This window comes from Pagrus major, chromosome 18, assembly GCF_040436345.1.
Source record: "Pagrus major chromosome 18, Pma_NU_1.0".
NCBI classification, from domain to species: domain Eukaryota; kingdom Metazoa; phylum Chordata; class Actinopteri; order Spariformes; family Sparidae; genus Pagrus; species Pagrus major.
Window position 1 is genome coordinate 28,220,390 of NC_133232.1, and position 19,994 is coordinate 28,240,383.

Genomic DNA, 19,994 nt, shown 5'->3' on the forward strand with positions numbered 1-19,994 from the left:
CAGCATGAGGGTGAGTAGATAATGACTGAATGTTCATTTTTGTTTGAACATATTTTTTAAGACTTGCTTAAAGGTATTGTGGACAGAAATAACCAACATAAGCAACACGGTATTTAAACTCTAAAGACATCTGCAGACAGACGACTATCAGCTGATCCAAATACATATATAACAAACAATAACTATATTTAAAGCAATTACAACGGACACGTAATTCAAAGTGATTTTTATTTCAGTCAGGCTAAATTGGCTTCGATACCAAAGAAATGTAAAAATAAAAATAGTACAACAAAGTACATCATTTTACAAATACTCATAATGGAGGTCTGACATATCAGAATAATCAAATAAATCCAAACATGTCACAGTCATAACAAAAATAGAAAAAGTCGATACAGTACATAGAATGCATTAGTAGCTATATACTTGAAGTGTTTGCTATACCATAGACTTTACAAAATTCTACTAGAAAAAACTCCCAGTACCAATGGAATATCAGGTAATATAAAATGTAAAAAATAAAAAAAAAATACAAACAATAAAACAAATGGAAAAAAAAAAAAAACACTTGTGATGTGAGTGTGTGTGTGCATTCATACAGGTGCAATCTGCATGCAAATCTGCCTCAGTGTGACAAATGATAAAAGCAGCTACAGTTTGTAAATGAGTCTGTGTGTCGTCGCCATGACAGCGGCTGTTTAATAACGACTCGTTAAGGATGACGTCACTAAAAAGCTAGCACAAAACATCTTTGAGAAAGACGATGCACCTTTAGGATTGCTAGTTCGATGGACTTACAGCAGTCAGTTTCCCCGATGAGAACAGCGTTATCTGACTTATCAAAAGTCAGGAGTGTCTGATGGAGAAACGCTGTAGACCAGCATTATACTAAAATGTTTCACCTCACAAGCCCAAATTACAGTATGTGCTCAGCTGTATAGTGTTTGGTTTAAGTAACAGAATCAGCAATCGTAAAGGAGAAAGGCCAGAGATGTTGTGCTAACACCTTAACGAGGCAAAGTTTCACTGTCTTCGTTTCACCGTCTTTGTCCCACTGATTTAAAATGAAACAAAGATGCTTTTTACGTGATCATGATAAGCCACATGGGTCATTGTTGTGTGTATTTTCATATGATGGCGGACCTTGGCACTGACCGGCTCCCCTCAGGGAAACCTCTTGAAAAGATTAACGCTCCAATCAGACAAAAGTACACAGACAAATGCCACTACAAAAGTCCACTAGTAACCAGAACAATAACAATAGTAATAATAATAATAACAATATTCCTCGACCGTATACGTGGTGAAATTTTCTTTCTCCCACACCCGGGGAGCAAAAATAGATAATTTGGCAGAAAAGAAACTGTGTTGTCTCGACAGTCCACACTGTGTCTTTGAGTGTGAAAGGTTGCAGATAATTAGCTGTGATGCTAATCCATTTTTGCTCCTGGGAGCTCCCATGGAGACAGCAGTCGCTATGGTTACTGCATGCTCTCTGTCTCTGTATCTAGTGTGTGTAACAGTCCAGGAGAGAGTGTGTGTCTACACTGTATATACGCACAATATGTATGTGTTTGACGGCAGGCCTCAGGGTGGTAGTGATAGTTTTATCCCCACACTGACGCTGTAGATATTAAGACTTCTAAAGCTGATCTGCGATCTGGCTCAGCTACATCTGGACAGAGCGTGGAGCTCCGGACTGAGAGGAGGTCTGACGTTTTCCATCGGGGGTGGGGTCCCGGTACTGAGGGGGCAGGAGTTGGTGATATGATGTCACTCAGGGGCGGAGCTCTGGTTCTGCTGGTATATGGAGGCTTTATCCTTCAGCAGAGCCAGGCACAGGTGACAGCTCCAGCTCCCTGTGGGAAAAAAGACAGTGAGGCACGGCAAAAGAGTAACGGCTGTAAAGATTCATCATCAGCTGGTTGAGCATCACTGTGATCACTGTGATGCAATATTCATCAGCTTTGTCTGTGTTCGAGCACCAAGCATCAGAGAGTCCACCTCTCACTCTGTCTGTGTTTAATATCCTATAGCTTGATCCAAGATGTTTTATGTTCTTGTAAATCAAATATATTTTGCATGCTGAGACACACTGTGAACCGGCTTATAACCCAGTACAAAGTGATGACATCAGGGATGTCTAATAACATGCACACGTCCTTTGGGTCTGTTAACTTCTGCAGGGAACTATCTGGTGTCAGCTTACCCTCTGGTGGTTCAGTCATGGGGGGACTTAGACAGTACATGTGGTAGCCTCGGTCGCAGTCATCACAGAACAGCAGCTGGTCCTACAGAAACACAACATCATGTTAAGTCCGGTTTTTTGTCAGCTCAAACTCTGAGAAAAGTCTTCATAAGCCGTGGACTCACACTAACAAAAAAAGCTGTCATCAAGGTATCATGTACTATGTTAATATGTTAGAACTCAAAAAACAAAATATCCTAAATGCTTGAATGACAATCAATGTAGTTCACAAGAGACCATTCATCATTTGGTTTCACAAGCTGCTGTGAAAACAAACTCTTATCTTAAAGGAGAGTGGGCGGAAACATAGAGGACACATAAATTGGGAATATCATAAAGAGGCTCACATCATTCTCTGAGGTGCCACAAACGTTGCAGCACTTGCACTCGATGCACTGCCAGCGGTAGGTCTTCACTGCAGCCATCATCACTGGTGTGAACTGCAGGCATGTTGGGTGGCCTGCAGGGAGAAGAGGACATGTGAGAAATCATAATCAACCGTAACTGCACATGGCAAGCTTTGGATTTCTCCCTTGGATACGTGTTGTTGGCGTCAAATTCAGAATAAGCTTATATTAAACATTTAATATATTGTCTTTGTATCGAGAAAGAATTAGCAAATTATCAACACGTTTTTTAATTATTTTTTTTACGGACGGGGCTTAGTGAACGGTCAATTAGTGATGAAAGAGTCCTGACAGGTTCATACCTGAGCGTCCACAGTCTGAGCAGGACACCAGCTCTTCTGACTGGCCAGTCTTCTGGTTTAAGGTAGAGTCTCCCAGACAGAAGTCGCAGTAATCGTTGGGCAGTGCCAACCCATTGGGACCCTTCTTAGTTGCTGAGCAAGAGAATTAGCAAAGAAACCATTCAGTGCACACTAGAACTGTCACTTTAAAATGAATCATCAAGAAAGATGAGTTAATGGCAAAACTGAAGAGCTGTTGTTTGTCTAAGTGCTGTATGATACAGTTTATAAATCATATTTTAAATCCACATTTTTACAAACCTGTTCATGACACATCAGCCAACAACACCTTGTCAAAATCATGATCCAAACTAATGAATGAGTGACAACTGACAAAACGCACTAGTTGAATGTATTTGCTAACACGATGTCGCGTGCACAAAAGAAAACAATGCGATGGATATGTTGGGGGGAAAAAAAGATGGATGATATGCTGAACAAAAAAAAAAAAAAAATGAAAAAAAGCCAGGAATCCCAACTGTGCAAGCATGTTTCAGTCAGGAACATTGAGTCTAGTCCCAAATTTGGGATTCAAAAACATCATGAAAATAAAAAATAAAAATAAAAAATGAAAATAGCGGGACACAAAAAAAAGAAAGAGAGAGAGACATCCCTTGTACAAACACACACATGCTACATGGCATGCAACCAAACCTCCTTCCTCTCTTTCTCTCTCTCTCTCTCTCTGTCTCTCTCTCAGCACTAGAGAGTGACTCACTCTTCTGCTCCTCAGGCTGGCGAGGAGTGGGTGGTGCCTCGATCTCCTCGCGGTCCTCGCCCTCCTCCTCGGCCAGGTGGGAGTGTGTATAGTGGTAGCTCAGGCCAGGACGGTTCTTGTAGCGCTTCCCACAGACTGACACACACACACACGGTCATACAAAAGTGTTACAGTGATGGCGGCTAATTCGAACTACCGTCCAAAAAGGCCCACAACTGGCTTTATAACTTTTGAAAAACTTATTTTCACATGGTTAATTTTTGACTGACGCGCGAGAAGCAAACTCATACAGCGGAGGTGAGCATTTGCACAGTGAGCGATGGCCAGCGGGAAGTTACAGAGCACACACGGAGCGGCATGTCAGGAAAAAAAACAAAAAACAAAAAACAAAAAAACGAATCCAGACGGGTTATTTCTCCAATTTCTATGCGGCCAAACTTAAGTTCCAGATGGGGTCTTTCAGATCACGCCATGCATGGCAGATGGGTTGTTTTTGTCTTTCAGAGGGAAAAGCAAAAGCCTCTCTTGCTGACATGCATGGCACACAGACCTTGCAAAGGAAGCGTCTACTTACTGTCGCAGGCGTACGGCTTGTCCCGCTCCTCCAGCGCTGCGGCTGCAGCCTCCTGTTTTTTCTTGCCATTCTTGTCACTGCGACCCTACAGAACAAATATTTTCATTTCTCTTCTTTTTAAGAACACTTTAAATTCAAGAAAGAAAGAAACAAAAGAACTGAAAGGCGCGTTATTGAAACGGAAAGAAGGACAAAAGTTAAAGTGGAATCTGACAACTTTTCCTGCCCTTGTGTTTACAGGTGATATTATTCTTGCCGTGCGGTTGCAAAAAAAAAATGGATCATTTTCCTTGAGTAACAACTATCAACAACACAGGGCAAAACATGACTTTATTCAATCGCTCAGTCTATAATGGAGATATGAAAGCTGTGAAACCAGAAATCGTGCCACGCTGCCAGCTTGACTGACTCACCAGTCAGCCGTCATTTTGTGCCCACTGTCAGACAAGAATGTATTGTGAAATCAAGGAATACAGGGAACTGATAGGCGATAATGGTGTCACTTTTACCATAACAGCCACTTCAACATTTACTTCATAATAACACCTTAAAGTAAAGAACTTGTCTATTGCCAGTTTAACGTAGGAAACAAAATACAGATTTAAACAGCATCTTTTCCCTGAAAGTAACAACATGTAGTCAGTTGTGCTCTGAAATGAAACTGACAAATTTTGGTGAGGAGTCTCAAGATTGAGATTAAAACTATTGTAACTACAGGAGGAATTGTAACTGCCACTCAACTCATCAGTTACCATCACTTTTCTACAACTTTTCTACAACAACTGGTGAATTAAGACATCTCTGAATCACAACAGCCAATGAAACTGACCACGATCATACTGACTGGTATACGCTGACTCTACTGTGGTATTTTCTAGCCCGTTCAATGCTCAGTTTTGGGGACAATACCATGATTAGGGAGTAAAAAAATGTTTTATCGACAGATCTGCCAATATGTGTGCATTGTTTGCAATGATCATTCAAACGTGGCTATCAAACACTTAAAAAAAAAAATCATATCGGCATATGGATATTGGATAAGATATACGCCAATACCGATATATCGGTCGGGTTCTAGTTTTTTCATCCCATCACACTGATCCCAGTGCAAACTGACATGGCGCTCACCTTGGACTTGCTCTTGCCTCGTCTCTTGGGGGTCTCGTCCTCAAAGTCTTCGTCATCCAGGTCATCCAAGTAGTCATCGTGGTCCAGGACTCTCTGCAGTGACATGGTCTGGATTAGGTCTCACTGTACTGAATATATGATCTGTTACTGTCTTCTGAGCCAGCAATTAAATTTGATGGTTGGTATGAACTTGGCTGGTTTAACTGGTGCTTCATGACCCTGTGACTTGTGTATTCAAGACTATCATTCTTTGCTTCCTCCACTCAAACTACAGAAAAAAATACTACCTATGATACCAACTTGTCTGCATTTGGCATCACAACTGGACAGATTTGACCTTCACAAAGTGTTGTGAAATTGCCTGTAAAATTCATAAGATTTGACTGGCAGAATTACAACAGCTGTGGCAATTTGATATTGTTAATTGTTTGTTGTCAGTCAAACCTCTTAGTTTAAAAAACATAGGGGCAGTCTGCCAGTGGATGTGTGGTTTGGCTCTGCAGCTTTGAGCTGTTTCGACCATCCAGAGATTCAAAACAGATCAGAAAAGACTGGCAGAGGAAATCTGTCCTGCCTTGGAAACCACAACGACTGACTTAGAGAAATGCCTTTTATCAGTACATGTCGCACTGCTCTAGATGTCAGCTGCATTGGTACAAAACAAGAGAGCGCCAGACCTTGCGGATACGCCCAGAGGACGTGTGAGTGGTCGTTGAGGTGGCAGGAGGCTCCACAGTTGCCGGATCGTCCTCAGGGCGGACGTCCGTTACTCCGCTCCTCCTGTCGAGGGGCTCCCCCTTCAGCAGGGCCTCCAGACTGCTGCCATCCACCGCTCCGCACGCATCTCGCTTCAGACCCAGTTCCAAATCTGCTACACACATTAACAAAAAACAGTTATGCATGTACTGACATGACTTGAACAGAGCAACAGACAGACCCAGTTCTTACCTTAAATATTAACAGACTAAATACATTAACAAGCTTTTACTGGTAAAGTTCTACCAGCATGAATGAGACCAAACCCTTGACCCTATTTATGATGGTAGTAAAGTTGTTCCACCTGGAGCGATACCTGCTTTCAGAGGGGGGAAAGCTAAGCGGGGGTCCTCAGGAGGATGGGAACGCCGTTTCTTCCTCCAGCGACGGGCTGGGTAGGTGTACAACTGCCCTGGAGCTACACCTGAAAGGACACAGAAAAAGCAAAATATGCAGCAAGTTTTGGTGTGATCTTTGGCACTTATACATCTGAAAATGAATAAATGGCCCTTTTCATATCTCTCAAGTTATATTTTTTTGCTTTTCTTAATAGTTAAATTCGAGTTTGCTTAGTATTTTTTGGAATAATATTGATTTATCCATCATCACTGATTATATACCTGCACTCCGGTGTCTCTTCTCCATCCAGATGTAACAGTTGGACTGGGCCACACCAGTCTGAGAGTCGAGGAAAGGCATGAGGATGCTGCGCTCAGCACACAAACGAGCGTTGTAACTGTGGCACTGCTCCATGGCATCTCTGTAATACTGCTCTCCCAGCCTGAAATGTGAAAGGTGGACACATGACAGGTCAAATTACACAGATTACAAAAGACTAATAATTACGACTGCCGGATGAATATTGCAAATTAAACAGAGTAAAACGTACTACAAGGAAATTTTAACACATTATGAAACAAGCCTCAATTTATTACTGATGCCTATACAGGACCAAAATAAGACTGACTGGACTTTTTTGTATACTTATTATAGTTTTTCAGTAGTAGCTTTAATAAGCAATATATTAAGCTTTTTTTGTAAGGTTAAGTAGAAGGGTTAGGGTCACACTTACACTTGTGTAGTCCATGCTCTATTACCTTACGTTTTTCTCTTAAAACGGACTTGTGGTGTTGTTGGACACATTTTATTTCTATTTTCGTCTCACGAGCATTTAATTATGTTTATTTAAGAAGACAAAACAAAAACATTGGATACAAAGATAACAATCCATTAATTTTCAGCAACAAAGGTGATTCTTGACCTTGCAAATAGCAAATTGAATAATTGGTTCACTGGTTTAATTACTGGTGTTTTCTGGAGCTCTCGACTGCATCTTCATTTTTTTTATTGTCAATAAAGGAATTGTTACCAAGGTATGTACTTTTACAGTTAAAACAATAAACGTTTAAGTGCTTATCCCTCTTTGTTGTCTTTCTTTCAGTCCTTTTGTTTTTTCTTTACCACTTTCCTGTTACCTATTTACAAACATATGCTCAGATACCTATATATGTGCCATATGCCATTATATTCAGCCATTTTACATTAGCCTTGCCATATTATCACTTGGGCTCTATTAACACGTTTGATGGAAGTAAAAGTTCACATTAAAATAAATCAGATTTTCACATTAAGACACGTGGCTGGTCACAGTAACTAAAGCTCTGCTATTAAATGATGACTGGATTTACTGCTACTTTGTTGGCATGCTGCACCGTTCTCACACAGTGTAATTCCTAATTCCCACCGTTTTGTGATTTCTTAACATTATTTAAATTGCAGTGCGGCAGCCATCTTCGCTGTAACATGGATAATTACTATGATACACATGTGTGTCCTTCTCGCAGATACAGTGTTTATTCTAGGCTTCACCCTTCACCAATTTGTCGCATTGTTCTACAAGACTGCACACAAGACTGTTGCTGTGACTGTACGATCTCTATCGTTTATTAAAAGGGCACACACACAACCCAGGCTCACTTCATTGTGAAGCCCAACACCAACAGTATCGATGGAGGGGAGTCAGAACAAAAGGTTGATTGTTCGCAAGCAGCTCGTCACAACAAAGCACCCGCCAAGCTGACAGGTTACTGTGAAAATTAACTCTATCCTTCATCTACGAGCGGATGGCTAGCAACAGTTTGGATAAATTGTGTGTAACACCACTTTAAACACCACCCAGAGTAGCTAAGTTAGGAAGGAGTAGCAGCTAAAATACAGCTCCACAATGGGTTCGCCTCATTTATATTTCCCCACAGCTAACAAGCTAACCTTAGCTCAGTGGATAACGTTATTCTCTTGGGACAAATATTGTATTCGGGATTAAGGATGCGATGTTTACAGTTTTCAGCCCTCCGTAGTCACGTCACAAACAATCAATCACGGTATACACTCGTCTCTGTATGGCTGCGGGTTTTACTCTTAAGAGAAATAAAGATAAACTTACACTTTCACAACACTGTCGACGGCCGCCGCCATGTTTGCTTATTGCGGTTGTGTGAAGTGCCACTGCGCCTGCGCACACGCGTTAGTAACCGTTGCTGCCTCCCAGGGTGAAAAACAGGAAGTGCACGTTGAGCAGCTGCTACGTCATCGTCGTTGGATCGATGCAGCGCAACCTTTTTAATGTAATAACATCAATATCTCAAACAACAGAAACGATATGTTACTAATTCAACATCCCCCCACATCTTCCAACCCCTCTTTTTCAAAGACACATGGCGTAGTTTGTAAAACCCGGAAATAGGTTAGCATTTTTTTCACATCCGGTTTCCTCGTCTCAAAGTCAATGAGTTATTTAAATGGGTTTTCGGTTGAATGCCTGAAATAAGTGTTGGTTACCAGGGGTGTAAATCCCAAGTTGCATCATGATACGATATTATTTTGATTCTTTGGACAATCATACGATATTTGCCGGTATCACAAACGATTCGATTCAATACAACACAATCAGTTACATTTATATCACGCTAAAATATGATTCGACAATTTTATTACTGAACTCTTTAGTGGAAATATTATTTTATCAATGGTTCCAGACAATCTGTTCTTTTTAATAAAAAGAAAGCAAAGTTTAGAAAGGAGTTGCACATGGACGGAAGCGGTGCCATGGGGATTTCAAAATAAAGGCGTATCTTAATGATAGCGGCTATATGAATCCATGTTTTCACTTTGCATCGATGCTATTGAATCATTGATGATTGAATCGATATATCGATCCGGATCTATGCATCGTTACATCCCTAATGGTTACTACAGGCTTAAGATATTTACATAGTTTGTTCTACGACATAAAATATATCATTTAATGTCCCACAATTTAATTATAAAGCTCGTAGCTGTCTTAAAAATGGCGGTTGCTAACAAGTAGCTAAATGTGACTACAGAAGTTGTCACAGAAAACGTCATCACACTTAACATGGAGACTCATCTACTCACTAGTCTGTCTTTACAGGCAGACTTTAGTTGCAAATTATTCTATCTCTAACTTTATAACTTAGATTGATCAATTTATAGAAGACGTGTATAGTAATTGTGTAATAAGACACTTACTGGGTTAGGGTTAGGGGTCTGTTTATAGCCTAACATTAGCTCTTTACTTCTAGCAATTTAATATATGCTTCAAAAAGTCATGAGGTGGTGTTCATCTGTGAAGATTATCTTGCTGAACATTACGTGTCAGTATCATAAACTTGTGTTTGCCACAGAGCTTATTTTCTGCGATATTCCAAAATCCAATGGAAAAATCCCATAAGTTTTTTGACGAGGGGAACCAGGGCGATGCTAACTTCCAGGTTAGCCTACAAAAAAAACACATCTTTACACCACTCTATAGTGAATATGTACTCTTTGACTGATATGTTTGTTTTTATTGAAATATTGGACTTTGTTTCCCGGGGGGTCTAAATGATGAACTACTTCTTAATGTGACATTATGAGATGGGCGGTTCTGTAACTTTTTGATGAGATGAAAATACTTTGTGATGTTTTTTTTCTCTAGACGTGCTCCAACGAACCTTTGTATAATATTTATATTGTTATGCTATTTCCATTGTGAACATGCATGTTTTGATTGATATATGAATTTCATAAATTGGTCCAAGTGTGTAGTATTTTGAGTGATTTTTGTCTGTAATGTGATCTGACTGGTCCACATGGGTCTACCAACCTATTTAAGATGACGAAATCTCCTCTATTTTCTTGTAAGATAACCCGATGAAGGTCTTTGTACTGAAACGTTGTTATTAAATTTAATTCTTGATTGCAAGTGAGGTGAACAGTATGCAGGAGTTTTTGTCCTGATTTTGTCAACCCCTCTTTTTCACCAGAATGCCGTTATTTCTCTCCACAATCAGTGGAGTCATTTGCTCATTCAGTGTCCTATTCAGGACATTCAGGATACTTTTCTCTGGTATTGGTCAGCCAACCAACTCCCTAACACCTGACCTTTTCTAGTTTTCACTGGGTTAAAAATACATCGCAAGAGATATATTTTATCTGTCCCCAGGGGAAACTTTTGAAGTCACAGCTGTAGTTCAACGCTGTAGTTCCCCAATGAGGCCTGCCAAAACAGCAGCAACAAGACGAGTAATAAGAACAGACAGCATAAAATCAGCAGCACACATCATTAAACCACCAATCAAAAAATAAGGATATTTATAATATGCATCTATGTGCAAATTATTAAAAGTGACATTGTTGAGTTAGGTAGTGCAAATATTTTCAGGAAACAAGGTATCCAGAATAAACGACAACTGTCACTTAGAGTTCAGCAGTCTGATGACATGGGGGGAAAAAGCTGTTACAGAGCCTTGTGGTCCTGCACCGAATGCTGCAGAACCTCTTTCCAGAGGCCAGCACGGAAAACAGTCCATGGTGAGGGTGGGAGGAGTCTCTGATAATATTCCCAGCTCGGGACATGCAGCACTTGGGAGCAATGTCCTGAATGGAGGGGAGAGAAGTCCCAATGATCTTCTCCGCTGTCCTCACCACTCTCCTCACATTCCTCCAATCAGAGGCTTCTCCACACCACATGGAGATGCAGCTGGTCAGGACGCTCTCTATGGTGCTCCTGTAGAATGTAGTGAGGATCAGCGGGGGCAGGAGGGCTCTCCTCATCCTTTGCAGGAAGTGCAGACGCTGCTGTGCCTTCTTGACCCATGCCGCAGTGTTCACAGACCAGGTGAGGTTGTCTGTGATGTGCACCCCCAGGAACTTGGTGCTGCTGACCACCTCCACAGCCGTGTTGTTGATGAGAAGTGGAGCATGGCTGGGCTGTTTCTTCCTGAAGTCGATAATGATCTCTTTGGTTTTGTCCATGTTCAGGATCAAGTTGTTTTTGCTACACCAGCCCACCAGCTGCTCCACCTCCTCCCTGTAAGCCAGGTCGTGGTCATCCCTGATGAGGCCAACCACTGTTGTGTCGTCCACAAACTTCACAGTGTGGTTGGTGGTAGCCCTTGGGACGCAGTCGTGAGTCATCAGAGTGAACAGCAGGGGGCTCAGGACACAGCCTTGAGGGGAGCCTGTGCTGAGGGTGATGACACTGGAGGTATTCTGACTGACCCGCACTGACTGTGGTCTTTCAGTGAGGAAGTCTAGCAGCCAGTTGCACAGGGGGGTGCTGAAGCCCAGTGGTCCCAGTTTGTCTACCAGATGCTGTGGAATGATGGTATTAAACGCTGAACTGAAGTCCAGGAACAGCATCCGAACATGAGTGTTTTTCTCCTCTAGGTGTGCAAGGCTCAAGTGAAGAGCGGTGGAGATGGCATCCTCAGTGGAGCGGTTTGGCCGGTAGGCAAACTGGAAGGGGTCAAATGTGGCAGGGAGTCTAGAGGTGATGTGCTCCTTTACCAGCCTTTCAAAGCACTTCATCATAATAAAGGTGAGTGCGATGGGCCAGTAGTCATTGAGTGATGTGATTTGAGGTTTCTTTGGCACCGGGATGATGCAGGCAGTTTTGAAACATGATGGGGCTTGATCCAGTGAGATACTAAAAGTGTCTGTTAGTACAACCTCCCAAAGAAGTTAGATAATCCCTCAGTTAACTTTTGTGAAGTAGGCTAGGCTACCCTTGATGAGCTCATCTCTTCCACAAGAGGCTCGGATTCACCAAGAGACAGACAGACAGACAGACCGACCGACAAACAGACACACAGAAAGACAGAGAGGAGACATACTTTCCCTCACACAGACAGCTGGTAAAGACGCACAGCAGACAGGTAAGTACAGACACTGTATGTTCATTTAGTCGTCTGATTTTTTTTTTTTTTTTTTTCAGTTTAAAAACTATTCAATCTAAGTAACATTACTGTGTGAGGTAGCTGTTCTACAGTTACTTTATTCTGAAACTCCACCAACATTAAGTAGGCTACATTAGGTTTTTACTTTTACTTTATATGACAACCATAGTTACCAACATTACTTTGCAATTAAGATCTTAAAAATATATGAAAAGAATATAAAATACAGTTTTACAGTACATCAATTTACCCAGCAGGATAAATACATAGCCTACTTTCACCAGCTAACTCTCAATGGTTTTCAACCTCACGAGATTGGAGTTACATGATTGACAGGTGGATGACAGGTGTACTTTTTTGGTTGAACATTCCTTATTTCCTTCTGTCTTCATGATTTCATCTCCATGAAACTTGTGAACTCCAAGTTCTGTCTAGCTGCGTGCCACCTTCACAGGCTGTGACACCACAAGTAGCTTGTATGGGAAAGGGAAGACATCTGCTTTTATAAAGCTAAAGACCCGTCATGCTGATTTACAAGAAATGTCAAGCTTTGGGTTATCTGACAGCCTGGAGGAGGCATTTTCTGTGGCAAGAAAATCTACCCTCATCCCAGCCCGGATGAGCTGAGTTATATTTTGACATTCAGAAGTGGATGTCCAACAGAGAGCTGCAACATGTTTTGAGAGCAATGTATCAGACAGCAGCGTCTTCCACAGGCACTTCCTTAAAATACCATTGGAGAAGTCTGAACAGTTAGGGAGGACAGATTGATAGACTGGTTCTCTATAAACCTCACTTTCACTATGCTAGTTAGCCGGTCAACCAAGGTAAATCTTTCCAGCAAAAATGAAGTTTGCATTACGGCACAGAGGAAGCACATCTGCCATTGCGCAATCAAAACGAGAAGAGGCATTGTTCTCCCTGGTCGCTATTCCCAGGTAACAGTGGAGCAACTGGAATAACCGCAAAAACTCACAGTGCAAAGGAGGAAAGAAGGTGAAGAGGCAGGCATTCACTCTGTGGAGAGTGCCAGTCTTTTGTCAGAATCTGTTCCCTTGCTGATATGTGGTTTTTCTTTCCGCTGGGACATGAGACGGCGTGAGAAGTTCAGGCCGCTAGCATTGTAACACTTTTAAATCTGTGCCTGTTCAAACATCATTCAGCCAGCGCTAAGTTTGAAAGAGAGCATAAAGTAAAAGATATTCAAGAAGTACACGTTCAATCGACACCGTGCTCTCAACAAAGATGCGAAAGAAACAAGATGTCTCACTCATTCTAAAGAAAAATGATGTATCTGATTAATCCATTTTTTATATTAAGACTTTTTAAAACACGTTGCAAATCGGGTTTCTCATGTTTTTGTTTTTGTTTTTTTTGCTTTAGACTGTAGCCAGGCTGCTAGCGGTCGCCTTGTTGCTAATGCTGTGTTTGTGACAGCCGCAAAGTAATACAACAAGGGGTAAAGTTGGAAAGTTGTCCATTTCCGCTTCCACTTAGTAATTGCACATTTTTGGCAGAAGGTCCTATGTGGTCAAATAACCCTAAACATGGGTAAAACACATTGGTGCTGTTTACTTAAGACAGGCATGACAATGAATGCCACTAGTACTTCTCTTATCTCACTATAAGCTAAGTGAGGAAATCAGGGAAGTCTTTCACTCCCACAACAAGAAGTTGGCCACATACCAACAAACATACCTATAATACCACGACATAAAAACACACCCACATATACACCTACATATATTTCTGTTTTTCTCATTGCAGCTCATGACAAAGGCTTGGTGGTTTGGGTGAGCGGTTGAATCTTTCGGGGGTTGTGCATGGGTTTTGGGGCATTTGTTGGGGCAGTTGGGGACTGGAGGGTCCTGGTGTCCTGTGGTCTCACGCAAAACTCTTTGGGGCACTGTCAGGTTGCGCTGGGGTGGCGTGGGTTGTCAGGTTTTGTGTAGACTTGTGGTGTCAATGCCGGCTTGTTGAATCTTCTGAGATTCATGTGCATTTTTCAGGGATTCGGCGTTTCACTCAGATTATCGAGCTGGTGTTATTGTATAAAGTGTGGAGGGTGTTTTTTTGTTCGGGGGAAAGGCGTTTTGACTGGTTGTCTCAGACTTTTTGACCCTACTGCATGTATTTTTTTAATTAGTGTTTTGTCTGTTTTTTTGTTTTTTTTAAATATAAATTGTACCTTCATTTTTAAATGTTTTTTACTGCATTTATTGTGTGGAGCACTTTATGTTGCCTTTATTGAATGAAAGGTGCTATACAATTAAAGTCTAATTGATTGATTGATTGATCACAATTAAATTCAAATAAATAAATGTAAAAAGGATTTAATTACTAGATTGACTCCCGATGTTTGTTGTTTTGTTTGTGTTTTTCTCTCCTCCGTTGGTGTTATTTGTTAACCTGCATAACCTGCACTTAAATCTGTTCCTGCTTGTTTTAACATACAATAAATGCAGACAGACAGTCATTCAGTCAGTGCACGATGAGCCTTAACGTCCCAGGACTGATATCGATGGTGTTCTTCTACCTGCTGGTGCTTGGCACCGGCATCTGGGCCTCCATGAAGTCCAAGCGGGTGAGGAAGAGCAGCCAGGCAGACCAGACAGAGGTCAGTCTGCTGGGCAACAGAGGGATAAGCCTTGCGGTGGGAGTCTTCACCATGACAGGTGAGTGTGTGATGGAGGTAGTTAAAACTAGTGCTGTCATTCGATTCAAATATTTTATCGCTATTAATTGCATGATTGTCCATAGTTAACTCGCGATTAATCGCAAATTGATGGCACATATTTTATCTGTTCTAAATGTACCTTAAAGGGATATTTTTCAAGTTTTTAATACTCTTATCAACATGAGAGTGGACAAATATGCTTGCTTTATGCAAATGTATGGTTATTATTATTGCAACAATCCAAACAACGACAAATACTTTCCAGAATATTTTCCAGAATAACCTCAAAGGTACTGCATGCACAAAAAATCTGCTGAAAGCATAACATGGTAAACTCAAGCCCGACAAGCAACAACAGATGGGCACACTGACCTGAATGTAACATTCCTTTGTAATACTAACACAATGTAGTGTCCAACTTTAAAGGTTACTTGTAAAGGTTACCTAAATAATATTAATCGGCCACCCATTTAGCTATCGCTGTTTATCGCATGAAGAGTTGTCCAGGCGTCTCCATTGCAAACTATACAGCGTGGTCTGCCTTTGGCGAGGGGGAGGACTTTTTTTGAGGGAGCCATCTGGCAGGGCTTTGACGTTGAACTTACCATTCACAAGACCCTTTTCTTTATCTATTTCTGTTAACGCGTTATTAACAGCCCTAGTTAAAGCACATTAAAGAGAAGTAGGATAACTAGTTTTGGGTTGCATCCTTGAATACCACTGTGAGGCAAATCAAACTATAATTATATACATTGGAGTTTATGAAGTCTCACAAAGGTTTTTTTTAATGTCAAGCTGTCACAATAAGCAAAACCAGCTGGTGAAAAAACTTTATATATTTCTATATGTAACCTTTATCTTTCACCCCTTTAGTACCTTTTTGTTTTGTTTCTCCTTTCTTTAAAGATGGACCTCTCCCATTTATAATGCTAATTTTCAGGTTTATAATTTTTTGCAGTGCTGCAGCACTATATCCCCCCTCTATCTCCTCAAGACCTCTCCTCCTGTCTCCTCTGATTGCTCAGCTCACACATGCCAGACACAGGACTGTGAACAACAACAGAGCAGCTGTGTTTACTGATTTCTTACTTTCCAAACTAGCCGCGAGACATTGAAAATGTGTGACATGGCGATGTTGTGTGCACAAGAACCTATAACACGCTGAAGGAAAGGAAACAAATGAAAAAGCATGTGTGTGGTTGTTTACTCACGTGCATATGCATGCTTCCTACAGCTACATGGGTTGGAGGGGGCTTCATCATTGGTGTGACAGAGGTGGTGTACAATCCAACCATGGGACTGACCTGGGCTGTTATGCCATTAGGAAGCGCTCTGTCTTTTGTGGCTGGTAAGATATTGTATTTTTCTCAGTCAATGTGATGTCACAGCTGGACAAAATATCAACATATCAATATCAATATTAGTATCTGTGTGTGGTCTGTGAAATAACAATAACTACATTAACACAGCTACTGCTATCATGCTGCTTAATAGAGTGCTGTAGCTGTGACATATTTTTTGTAGGCTAACCTGGAAGTTAGCAGCGTCCTTGTTCACTCCACGAAAAACCGATGAGATTTTTGAGTTGGATTTTGGATTACTGCAGAAAATAAGCTCTGTGGCAAATACATACATATGATACTTTATGATACATGCAGTGACACAGATCTGTCTCCCTTTGTGTGATTCAATTATTAAGGTGGGCTCTTCTTCGCCAAGAAAATGAGAGACAGAGAATATGTGACGATGATGGACCCCTTCCAGATCAAGTATGGAAATCTGATAAGTGGAGTTCTGTCTATGGCGCTGCTGATATCTGACGTAATCTGGGTTACAGCAACTCTTATTGGTTTAGGTAAGTGACACTGATGTGGGTTTTCTCTAATAGTCCCAATTTTTATGTTTACTGATTGCAATGTGACAAACATATGATGAGTTATTCTTAGGATTTGAAACATGTGATGAAACCTGCGAAACGATAACCAACTATGATCATAATCTGTTGTTTTAATGAACTGAAGTTAAAACCATCTATCGGAACTTCAATCATACTGATGTGCACTGTGGATATCATGGTAAACAGAATGAGAAATTATTCTGAAAAGTGTTAAATGTATTCAATTTGTACATGTGTGTTATACATTCTGTACCTTCTCTCATTGTTTATCTTTAGCGACGTGATAATTATATATAATTACCATCAACTTGTTATTCGTTTGCTGGAACGTGTTAATAGGGGTGTGCCTGTCATGTGCAGTCTTGCTATGCACCGGTGTAATCTCAGGAAAGAAACAAGCATCTTGTATTAAGGACTGAATAATCTTTCTAGGAAAGTTACCCGGTGACATGCTAAAGCGTTTTTTAGTATCTTCATGTCATGACAGGATAAGAACAATTTGTTCTGCTGTGAACCTCCTGTCACCTGTCGATAGATTTACTGTGAGGGGAGACTCGACAGCTGTTGAATTTATCAACTTGTTAGTATGAAAAACTTAGTAGTATTTTACATCCCAGTTTTACACACTGAAACTTAAAATATAACAATATATTACAATACAACAAGAAAAGTTGAGTAGAACAATAAGTTTAACAGGTCAGCAATAATCAACTATGACTATAATCTGTTTTTAAAATTTGTACATGTGTTGGTGTGACTTCATAGGTGCAACTATGAGTGTGATCCTGGATCTGCCCTACACTCTTTGTATTTGGATCTCTGCTGCTGTAGCCATCTTCTACACGCTGATGGGAGGCCTCTACTCCGTGGCCTACACAGACATCATACAGCTGACCCTCATATTCATTAGTTTGGTGAGTTCTTCACTCATATCGAAATTAATTTCTTCCACAGCGAAGAAATATCCAGCGAATATGTACATTTCAACATGTGTATGTCAGTGGTTCATTGTCTTTTCTGCAGTGGTTATGTGTCCCCTTCATCCTGATGAGCCCACATTCAGCTGACATCACCAAGACCGCTTTCAACCTCACCTACCAGGCCCCCTGGATTGGTTCAGTGGATGGAGACGGAGCGTGGAGGTGGATTGATAATATCTTATTATTGGTAAGGACTACATTCAGTAAGTTTGTAATGTTGCTTGGTTTGTATACGTGCAGACACTGAGGACTAGTGAAGGAATCTGCAGTAGGTTGCCATGTGACGTTGAAAAACATGTACTTCTGGTTAATCACGTGTTAAGCTGGAGGATATAATGGTATAGCATCCATGCATTGACACAGTCATACCAAAAATACCATTCAAAGTTGGCTCAGGACCAAGAGAGAGCAGCAGTGGTTGCTCTCAGCTGGTTTTGTGGGGTGCATCAGGGGTCACTTTTTTTGGCCCATTTTATTTTCATGCTCCCACTAGGCCACTTGATCCGCCATTTTGGTTGTGCATTTTCTCACTGTAATGAGAATTTGTTTACGTTAATGATACTAACAGACTCAAAGAAACATGTTTTCTAAAAGAACCAAACAGAACATCCCTTTTCTTCCTTTCCAGTCTCTAGGTAATCTGGGATATCAGACCTTCCACCAGAGGACCCTGTCAGCTTCTTCGTCAGCCACAGCCAGGATCACCTGCTTTATTGCAGCTCCCCTCCTCCTCATACTTGGAGTCCCATCTGTCCTGATTGGAGCCGTCGCGGCATCAACAGGTAAAGCGATAGAATTAAAAAGAAAAACTAGTGAGAGCACATTATTCATGTCACAGTTTTAGATTTTTGGCATCAGATTGGAACATGACCACGTACGGATCCCCGTCCCCATATGAGCGTGGTGAGGCCAGTCAGGTTCTGCCCATTGCTCTGCAGTACCTCACACCAAACTACATCTCCATCATCGGTATTGGAGCAATAGCTGCTGCCGTGATGTCATCTACGGACTCTGCTTTATTGTCATCCGCCTCCATCTTCACATCCAACATCTATAAGAACATCCTGAGGACCAAGGTAAGAGGAGACCAGAGGAGAAGAACAGAATCATGGTTATTTATTTTCTGTTTTTGCTTCAAGGTTTTTTTTCTCTCCCCTGCAGGCATCAGATCGAGAGCTCCAGTGGGTGATCCGTGCCACCGTGGTGTTGGTGGGCTTGGCTGGCACATCGCTCACCTTCTTACAGAACAGCATCATGGTTTTCTGGATCCTGGGCTCAGACATAACCTACACCATCATGTTCCCTCAACTCGTCTGCGTCCTCTTCTGTAACATCTCCAATGGCTACGGCTCCATCATGGGCTTGTTGGTCGCAGTGCTGTTGAGAGTGCTGAGAGGCGAGCCAGCGATAGGGTTGCCAGTCATTCTCCACTTCCCAGGTTGCACTCTTGAGGATGGTGTATATGTCCAGCGCTCTCCTGTGAGGACAATCTGCATGTTGTCCAACCTTGTTGCCACTTTGATGTTCTCCTACCTGGCTTCACTGCTCTTCAATAAAGGAGTGATTCCTGTGAGGTGGGACGTATTTAAAGTGAGAACCCAAAAACCGACATCCAACTCAGTACCATTAAGAGACGAGGAGAAACCTGAAGTTCAGAATGAGACTGAATTCATGTTGACCACAAATCTGCAGGACTAAAAGAGAAATGGTTGAGTGAGATGTCTTGTGGGGAGCTACATTATCATGTCTCTGTTTTTGTGTGCTGTGTGCTGTACTCGATGTGCACCAGGATCCATAAACACTTTTATGCAGCCATGCTTATTGTATTTGTTATACCCTGATCTCCCAAATCTAAAGCCAATAAAGGACAAATGCTCAGATGCAGTGTCTGTTGACAAGCTCACACATATTTGCTTTTTCCTTATTTTAAAGGTTTTTTTTCCCCTCCTGTAAAAATGACAAACCAAATCCTCCAACCATGGATACATTAGCTTGAAACAGATGCCATTTCAAGTTGGACAACAGAGCT

The 19,994-nt window shown here is 41.4% G+C and overlaps 2 protein-coding genes across 7 annotated transcripts; one reads left to right on the forward strand and one right to left on the reverse strand.

Annotated features, from left to right (window-relative positions):
- Positions 1-214: 214 nt before the first annotated feature.
- Positions 215-8,675, reverse strand: dpf2l (D4, zinc and double PHD fingers family 2, like). Of its 6 annotated transcripts, none has more exons than XM_073487454.1 (11): positions 8,616-8,675; positions 6,793-6,953; positions 6,489-6,596; positions 6,094-6,287; positions 5,417-5,509; positions 4,289-4,373; positions 3,715-3,849; positions 2,958-3,089; positions 2,596-2,708; positions 2,210-2,291; positions 215-1,859 (listed from the first exon to the last, which is right to left on the reverse strand). In XM_073487454.1, exons 1-11 carry the CDS (start codon positions 8,645-8,647, stop codon positions 1,774-1,776), a joined length of 1,221 nt encoding a protein of 406 aa, XP_073343555.1. In that variant the 5' UTR covers positions 8,648-8,675; the 3' UTR covers positions 215-1,773. The 6 variants fall into 6 exon arrangements, with proteins under 6 accessions (XP_073343555.1, XP_073343558.1, XP_073343556.1 ...); XM_073487455.1 differs by having other exon boundaries at positions 1,680-1,859; positions 6,094-6,284; XM_073487452.1 differs by having other exon boundaries at positions 1,680-1,859; positions 6,094-6,284; positions 6,477-6,596.
- Positions 8,676-14,902: 6,227 nt separating this feature from the next.
- On the forward strand, positions 14,903-19,693 carry LOC141013611 (high-affinity choline transporter 1-like). The gene is made up of 8 exons (XM_073487393.1): positions 14,903-15,086; positions 16,323-16,436; positions 16,788-16,943; positions 17,751-17,899; positions 18,009-18,152; positions 18,594-18,747; positions 18,824-19,041; positions 19,127-19,693. Exons 1-8 carry the CDS (start codon positions 14,903-14,905, stop codon positions 19,661-19,663), a joined length of 1,656 nt encoding a protein of 551 aa, XP_073343494.1. The 3' UTR covers positions 19,664-19,693.
- The last annotated feature ends 301 nt before the right edge of the window (positions 19,694-19,994 follow it).